This window comes from Populus trichocarpa, chromosome 8 (genome assembly GCF_000002775.5).
Source record: "Populus trichocarpa isolate Nisqually-1 chromosome 8, P.trichocarpa_v4.1, whole genome shotgun sequence".
Classification (NCBI taxonomy): Eukaryota; Viridiplantae; Streptophyta; class Magnoliopsida; order Malpighiales; family Salicaceae; genus Populus; species Populus trichocarpa.
The window spans coordinates 8,621,754-8,631,169 of record NC_037292.2 but is presented as its reverse complement, the minus strand read 5'-3'; the positions used below and the strand labels follow the sequence as shown (position 1 = coordinate 8,631,169).

Sequence of the window (9,416 nt, the reverse complement as noted above, 5' to 3'; positions counted from 1 at the left end):
CCACAAAACTCACAACTCATTTAGATACAATCTAAATTCAATATAAATTGGGTGGAGTTCGTTGATGAATTAAAAATAAAATAAAATCCACTGCTAAGTAACTAGAATCTACATAGCATTAAAAGCATCACATGCTCTACTGATAGCTTCAAATAAAAATGGAATTTTCTAACCGACAAGCTCAGTGCTTTTATTGATTATGCAAAATAAGTCTATAGTAGAATACGAGATAGATACTTTAATGATAAATAAAAAAAATTATGAAATTTTTTTTTCTTCCTCTTTTAGATAGGTTTTAACACCCTCTGAACTGCCTCACCTATCTCAATATTTGATGATTGAATTTTATAAATCCACTGCTAAGTAACTAGAATCAGATTTGCCTAAGTTACTGTTTAATGAGGCTCACGATGGTACGCACACAGGTAACCAATATGTTGATCATTAATCCAAACGAGAATCACGCGGCACGATTATAATACAAAAAGCAAAACAATGACACAGAAGGCACGTCACCTTTTCTCTCAGAAACTAGGGCTCACTACCTTCTATATAAAGCCTGTCCAACCTAGCTCTTTTACCCAGTCATTATTTTCTTTGAGAGTGCATAGATTTGTGTTGATATAGAAAACAATGGCACTACATGGAAAGATTGAGACAACATTAGAACTCAAGTCCTCCGCAGAGAAGTTCTACAAAGTGTGGAGGAGCCAGTCCTTCCATGTTCCCAAACATGCTTCCAAGCATATCCAAGGAGTTGATATACATGCAGGTGACTGGGAGACTGCGGGCTCTATCAGGATTTGGCAGTACACAATCGGTAAGGCAATGCTAAAACGTGCACGCTTTCTTTTAATTCTGTTACTTCGATGAAAAACGCTGCTAAAAAACCTAACCACAATATGCATATGCAATTATATATGTTAATTTTGTTACATGTATATGCTTTAATTTTTCTCTAAGGTTATAAAATTTGACTGTTCATTGGACAGAAATTCTTAACATAATTGCATGCGATAAGGAAAGTCAATTACTATTATTGGTGCTGCTGCTGCTGCTTCTTCGAATGCACGCCCATGTCAATATATATATGTAAACAGTACAATTTTAACAAGCGATGTTATTAATTAATACTCTCTATGCCATAACGCAACCATAGGAGGGAAAGCCGGGGTCTTTAAAGAGGAGGTTTCCTTCGATGATGAGAACAAGATCATAACTCTTAATGGTTTGGAAGGAGATGTCATGAAAATTTACAAGGTCTATAGGCCCGTCTGGCAGCTTACACCAAAAGGCTCGGGCTGCTTGGCAAAACTGACCATTGAATACGAAAAACTCCATCCTGAAGTCCCGGTTCCAGAGATTTATGTTGATCTTATGGTTCATATGACTAAAGACATCGACGAAGCCCTTAGCACGGAGTAATAGAAGGGGTCATCGATCTCGACCAATAAGCATCACATGTTTGTGATCATGCTAGTACTTGTATAATATATATCTAAGCGCTTTCGTGCAACGAGTTCAGTACTGCATCAATGTGTGTGATTTGTGGGGAGATCTTGTGTTGTATTTCCTTTGTGTAATCTATAAAACTATTAAATAAAAGTAGAAGCTAAAGCCGCGGCTGCTTCCTCGTTTGTAATGTTATTTCATCTCTCTTTTTGTCTCGCTCAAATAGTTTCGTGTATGGTCACTATATATATTCAGACCAGATGGAACCCGATGGAACTGTAATTTGGTATTGTTATTAAATTTGAACTAAGAAGTTAATTTTCTAATCTTGATTTAAAATTAAATCGTATAAAAGTTATCTTATTTAATCCAATCAACTTGATGCACCCAAAATAACTTGAATATTGACAGGTAAAAAACATAATTTAACTTAAAAAAAAAAACTCAAGATGATTTTTTTTAATATTAAGATAACAACATATTATATTGACCCAGACTTCATGGTTTAAATGGAACTCACTGAATTTAATTTTTATTTTTTTTACTTAATTATGAATACAAAAATAAACACTTATAAGATTAAACGTAGATTAAATATCATGATATTTGTTTGAGATTGTGATGATTTTAAAAAAAATCAAAATAATTTATAAAAACATTCAAGATCAAGAAAATGATGAAGGATGAAATTGAAAAAAAAAAGAAAAAAAAAGGACCACCATCTTTACTAATCATATCGGCATAAGTCATTCTGGATGCATGGTTCGTTTTGTGGCTTTCGCTAGTAGACAACTGGTCATCCGAAGGATTGAGTTATTCCATGATGGGACCGAACGACGTTTGTTCAAGTTGTCAAAATACTTTTTTGACACGACATGAAAAATACAATATAAACTCAGATCGAAAAATTGTAAGTAATTTTTTTAACTAATTATATATTGACAATTTTAGCCAAGAAATTAAATTACATTAAAATCTGATAAAGTGAGTCAACAATATTACAATCAATAAGTGATCTAAATAAAATGAGAGAGATAAATACTATGAATCAATAAATTAATGACAAGGAGAAATAAAAAGTCTTAGAACAAAACTTCTCAATACATGAGAATCACTGAACGGTAGAAAGTACACATGAACCTAATGGTTCCTTTTTAGGTTGAAAGCTAATGAGCCTAAACTAATAATTAACTAACATAAACTCAATAATGAAATAAACTCCTAAATAATGTCTAATACACTAGAAAAAATCAAGTTGTTAACTTACTATATTATACAAGTCATCTCCTTCTTCTGGACCTTGCGTCAAGTTTTTCCACTAAAGAAACTGGTTTTTTTGGGTGTATCATTTATGATGTTTCACTCAACATTATAACATTTTGAATTAAGATAATTCTTTGATATATTAATAAATATTTAATTAACATGTATTTAGGATTTTAAATCTCATCACCTCTATTATTTTAAATTTAATTAAATATAAAATAATGGCAAATTTTAATCTTAAAATACTTTTATTTAAAAAAGTATATTAAAAACAATAATAAAGAAAATTGACGGAGCTCGTCCAGTATTCTTTAATATATTTTTGTATTTATTTGAGTTAAAATATAAATTATATGAGTGATGCACGGAATCTGGCATGAGGGCCCATGCCTGGCGTTCTATTATTTGAAATCAAATTTTCAAGAGGCGAGTGCTGTTATCTGTGCCAAGATCAGGCCCAAAGTGGATTGCATGAGTTGAATCCCATTCTACGATCATTAAGAAATAGCAAAGAGCTAAAAAACAATGAATAGCTTTGATACAGTATAGGGAGACAAGGAATGTGGTTTGGTTGGCATAAAGATTTGCTGAAAAGGAGGGTAATCTTTTACATTATATTTTATTTATTAGACACTCCAATAATTAATACTCTACAGATCATACTTTATTTAATAGTTTTGTTGATCTCACAACAGCACCACACAAATAAAACTTGTAGAGTAGATGACACACAAATTAAACCAGCACACTGGGCTTGTCGCTCTTCTCAGCTAGCGCACATTATTGAGCACACATTTTTTTTTGGGCTACACGAATTTATAAACAGGAGATAAGTCTTTCAAGGAGGACTTCCAGCAATAGGAAAGATTGTCTCTTCTTTCCATTATTATGCCTTCGTAAGACTTGCATCGATATCTTTGGTAACAGTTATCATGAAATCCATGTACTTGTCTGGGACTGGGATATTCTCGTTCAGTTTCTCATATTCAATGATCAGCCTGGCCAAGCTTCCATCATCTTTTGGTGTAAGATGATAGGTGGGATTGAATATTTTGTATCTAGTCATGACATCTCCTTCCAGGCCAGTGAGAGCCAGTGTGTTCTTTTCTTCATCCACTACCACCTTCTCTTTAAAGACCTCCTGTTTTCCATCTATATACATGACATGAGTGAATTAGACCCAATTCTAATGACAACTATATATATATAGGATATTAAATCTCACAGAAGAATAGGTATTAGTAAGTAAAAAACAAAAAAAAAATCTACTGCTTCGGATGACTATGATAGGACCACTTGGTGTGCAGGAAATCATGCACATGAACGTGTAGCGACTGACAAATCATGGCAAAGGCGTCAGACGTAGTCTGTATAAAACTTAGTCTATTTAGTTTCGAATTTGTGAGACAAGTAGTATTGATTGTTTTATAATTACAATTACCTAGAAAAAAGAAGGAAAGAGATCTGTAGATACTCCTAATAAGGAAAAAAACAACCAGCAAGAGTTTAAGCTCAAGAGCCAAAGTCAAGAACAGAGAATGAAATCATCGGTCCCAAAAAATAAAATGTATGATAGATGTAGAGTAATTAAGTAATTAAATATACAAATTCATCAGCCATTGGAAGCATTCAACGAGCAACAAAGGTATCAATATTGTTAGAAAATAAACTTGTTAGGGATCATTCTGGTCAAATATTTGCTGGCCGCTATCAATTATATATGATGCCATGTTGGAATCAATTTTTATGGCAAAGTTTAGCAGATAAAATCATTTAGGAGATTGAGCATATATACATAACGGCCCATATATAATATATACAACACCTTTGTGTTTTATTTTTTCCTTACAACACCTTAGGGTTTTCTTCTGGGTTGTTGAAACATAGACACTACACATGGAAACATGCAATTGTTGTCGACACTTACCTACGCTGTACCTCCAGATCTTGATAGAACCCTCAGTTTCCCATTCACCTTCATGCATATCAACTGCATGGATATTGTCAGGAGTGTGGTTGGGGATATGATAGGCTTGGGTCTTCCAGACACCGAAGAACTTCTCAGGAGAGGATTTGAGTTCTATGACAGTCTCCAGCTCACCCTTTAGAGACATGTTTTTAGTTTCTAAAGTTTGCAATGATAATATATGGTATTCGAGTGGGCAATCTATAACACATAAAATGATGAGTGAAACACTTGGTTAATTGGCTTGTGTTTATATAGAAAGAAGTGTAGCTGTAAAATCAGGAGAGGAACTGATCACTGTTTTGGATAGCGCCGCAGGGAGTATGGCCTGCATCACATTTTTTATCAACATAGTGTTTGGGAATGCGATAACTGTATTTTTTTAAATTTTAATTTTTTTTTATATTTTTAAATTATTTTAAAATGCTGATATAAAAAATAAATTTTTAAAAATAAAAAAAATTATTTTGATACAATTTTAAAAAAAATATTTTGAACTGTACTATTACTACAATTCTAAACATACCCGAAGTTTAAAAATAATCAATTCGATCTTTAGGTTTTTTAGTTTATGAAAATAGCTAAGCATTTGGCACCGTTCAATCCAACGTTAGATTGCGATACTAAAAGAGTTTGTGATCAAAACGAAGAGCAAAAAGGACTAAAGGGTGAAGAATGGAAGTTGAAAATGGTATCTTTTTTATTCTTGTTTTGGGCATGAAGTTGAAGCATAGATATCTAAGACGCTTCATATCTCTGTATTAGTCTCAGAGGGGCAGTTGCTTTAAATCCAATGGCAACTACTTCACGTGGAACAAATAATGCTATAGATAATAAATGAGACTTCATTTTGGAAATACAAGACAATTCTCTTAACAACTGTATCTTTCATATTGCTTTAAAGTACCAAAAGAGAAACAACATTCAATACATTTAAGAATAATATTATTGATGTGTTAGATAATTGATTGTTTTTTTTGTTTAAACAATTTGATTTATTCTTTTTAGTTAAGATGTTTTATGAGTTGATGTGGAAAATTCGGGCAATGTCTAATAGATATGGTAGTATTAGGCGGTGTTTGAAAAGTCAGGTGACTTATAGTTGATACTTACAAAAAGTCATTCTTTATGGACATGGGGGCTTTTCAATGGTAAAGTCAGTAAATTTATAGAGAGATAAAGTGCAATGATATTTTTGAGAGATAAATTCTGAAAATATATATGCTGAAAATATTGAGAAAGAAGAGACTCTGAACCTTTAGCTTGAAGGATTCATGATTTATTTATAACTCATGAATCTTGTTCTTTTGTGGACAGAAGAGGCTGAATTATAATTTTACCCTTGTGATATTTTAAGTTGTATTATACTCGAAATAATATGTATAAGATCAGTAAAAAATATTGAGGGACTCGTGTGAGGTCTCAAAAAAATTCTCTGACTAATGTTGGGCTCGCAAAAAGGTGTTCAAGCTCATTAAAAAAAAAATGCATCCATAAGTGCTACTTGGATCCATGTATGTTGGGCTTGGGGGGTGCACCCCGAACCTGTGCTGGGTAGCATGCTGAGATGGGCATGTTCTCATCCCAGCATGAGCTCAGCCCATGCACCTGGCCAAGCATGGGCTTACAATACCATGTCTGAGCCCATTTCTCTTGGCCCCTAGTTGTATATCGGGCTTGGGCTTGGTAGCCCGAGCTCAAATGGTGTTTTTTAAGCTTATTTTGATGGATTTTTCGGGTTTATTTTATTTGGATCAATCACAATTGTAAAGTGTTATTTATGGATGGAATTGAAGACAATTATGAAGATTGATATTAACTGAAAAATCAAAAGTGTGAAGATAAGTTCATGTCAGAAGATTATGTTAAAAAGATGGAGACTATAAAAGTGTATGAATCAGGTGATAAAGACTGCTGCAAATTGGAAAATGTTTTTTTAAAAAAACAAAGAAAAAGATGATTTTTTATCACATGGGCAAATAGATGAAATAATGGGGGTTTGATCCAACACATTTACAATACAGTTTTTGAAATGCTTGAAAGTTTAAACAATACATGATGTAAAGTACGTAATTAAATTTTTACAAGAAAATTATTCAATACTAGAAAATGAAAAATAATGACCACTCTTAATATTGACGTCCTGAAGAGTTGAAGACTAAATATTATTGTAACGATTAAAATAATGCTTTATAAAGGCTTTTTGGTAAGAATTATGGGGCTGAGACTGTTAGCAAATATAATTTTTAATTTTTTTTGTGTTTTTTCTTTGTATTTTTATTTTTTTACGATTTTCAAGATTTTCTTGACATATAAAAATTAAATAAGAATAAAAAAATATTGAAAAGATTAAAATTAACTAAAATTACTAAAAAAATATATTTGTTGGATTTTTCTAATTTTTCAAAGTATATAAAAAAATAAAGGGTCAAAATTGAATCATGAAAAAGGATGTCATATACGTAAACATTATGCATTATAACTTATAGAAACTTACAAACGCAAGCTGCACTCATGAGAGGTGTTCTTAAATCTTACTTGGGCGATTTCCTTCCTTCCTTAATTTTTTATTCCTGACGAGTGATGAATCGTGATAAATGAGTCGACTATAATAGTATTAGGTAAACAAGTTGAAGAAAGATATATTATTAATTTGATATTAAAATGATATGATGATCCAAAAAATGTTCAGGCAATTATGAGATGTATGAAGAATATATGAAGTAATTACACTATAGTATAATATTTATTGAGATTTGCCAAATATTATACAGAGTTTGAATAGGCAACACATTTAACTGCAAAAGCAAACGATTCGTAAACAATAATCGTGACCTCAATATTCTTCTTTTTTTTTTCTTTTTTTTTTTCATAATTTCGTTAGCACTATGTTGGTTTGACAAAAAGTTATCACCAAGCACCATGAAGATATGTCTCCGAGCAGCTTTCATATACAAGATTTGAATAGGATTATAAATTAATAATTTGAATAGATAATATATTTAATTGCAAAAGTAAACGATGCACAGTCAATCATAACCGTGACCTTGTTCCTCCTTTATTTTATTTTATTTTTATCAAGACCATGCAGCATTTTGTCGATTTATCACCAAACAATATGAAGATGTCAATTGTCAAATTTACTTTTCACACACACACACACACATATGTACTAATGATAGTATATTATCATTACAATTTTTAAAAGAATGAAATAAAAAGATATGAAGATTGAATCTAGATAAATGAAAATAGATTTGATGATCAGAACAATTATTATTGAAATCTGAAGTGGCATCCTGTCCTTTTCAATTCAGGATATTTTTCTCAATAAGTTACATCAACTTTTCTTTTCCACAGTACTGGTGTGCCCACAATCTGATCTTTTTCTCTATGTCTCAATCATGGAAGTTTCTTGGTAACACATGTTAATGATGTTAGGATGTATTAACGAAATAGAACGAAGACAATTTCAAACAAACAATCTTCCTAATCAAAAAGAGAATCTGTAGAGGAGTCGTGAATCACATGCATGTACAAAGGCTGTGGGGGAAGCTCTTCTGTTTTCTATTACGCCTTCATACAAGGCCTGCATCAATGAGAACATAATGAGTTGTTGTCTTGTTGACTCAAGCAAGACATTATTTTTTTTTTACGAAGTAATCAAACAAAGTTTCTTCAGAGTAAATAAAAAACGAAAATACTTAATATTTTTTATTTATTTAAACGAAACAGGAGAGCATCGCACTACAAATCCATAAGGGAAAGACGGAGGATAGAAAGGCCAGTACTTCATTCTACGAGTCCTTGATCACAGCTGAACGTGCTTTGAGATTCAAAAAGATTGTCCTGAATTCAGCAAAAAGAAAAAGAGATCTCATTATTATTAAGAATGGCAATCAACAATTTAAACAGCTTCCCATGTTCTCATATTCAATGCATTTAAATATGCTGGCCAAGGCATGGAGTTTAAGAAATTAGATTTGTGGTAGAAAAATAATTGTCAACAGTAGTAGCCTATCTCAGAGATTGAACAAATCTGAAGGGAGGGGACCCTGTAAACATTATGTTCTGGAAAGGGATGTCTGGATTTTTATTGTTCCAAAAGGTATCCAAAAAGACGTGAATTCAACTGCAGTTGTTGCTTTGCTGTAATCGTGCCCTACAGTGTAGTTTTAAATCTTGATGGAGCCATCAGTCTCCCAGTCACCATGATGTACATTAACTGCTTGCACAATGTTAGGTGTATGATTGGAGACCTGGCTCTTCCGTAGATTGTAGAACTTCGCAGCTGGAGTTTTGAGTTCTACGGCTGTCTCCAGCTAATCTTGCAGAGCCAACGTTAAATGTTAAATGTACGGTTAAAAATAATACAAGTTATATATTAATATTTTATTAAAGAATTGTTTAATTTATTTATTTGTTCACTTATTGCCTTCTTTTATCAGCAAATTGATCTCTCGCAACTAACAAAAATAGCAAGTAAAATCCATGCAATCCCTATGGAGACAACTTGTAACAATGAGTAAAAAGACATAGAATATATTAAAATGAAAATACAAAAATCTTCAAACTTATATATATAATCGATATTCTAAAGCCCATTCAAAAATGTCAGGCGAAAGTAGTCGAGCAGGTGACGCTACAACGTCACGAACACTAGGATTTTCCAAATCCAAGATATGTTGTGATGATTTCATATGAGTAATATAGTAAAGAAATGAAAATACAA

The 9,416-nt window shown here is 32.1% G+C and overlaps 2 protein-coding genes across 2 annotated transcripts; one reads left to right on the top strand and one right to left on the bottom strand.

The window, feature by feature from the left end:
• The first annotated feature begins 564 nt into the window (after positions 1 to 564).
• LOC7482890 (MLP-like protein 328) lies at positions 565 to 1,647 on the top strand. Its single transcript, XM_002312410.4, has 2 exons — positions 565 to 820; positions 1,160 to 1,647. The coding sequence occupies exons 1-2, from the start codon at positions 634 to 636 to the stop codon at positions 1,423 to 1,425; spliced, it is 453 nt and encodes a 150-aa protein (XP_002312446.1). The 5' UTR covers positions 565 to 633; the 3' UTR covers positions 1,426 to 1,647.
• A 1,654-nt stretch (positions 1,648 to 3,301) lies between these two features.
• On the bottom strand, positions 3,302 to 4,918 carry LOC7482889 (MLP-like protein 43). Its single transcript, XM_002311472.3, has 2 exons — positions 4,646 to 4,918; positions 3,302 to 3,870 (listed from the first exon to the last, which is right to left on the bottom strand). Exons 1-2 carry the CDS (start codon positions 4,830 to 4,832, stop codon positions 3,605 to 3,607), a joined length of 453 nt encoding a protein of 150 aa, XP_002311508.1. The 5' UTR covers positions 4,833 to 4,918; the 3' UTR covers positions 3,302 to 3,604.
• Between the last annotated feature and the right edge of the window lie 4,498 nt (positions 4,919 to 9,416).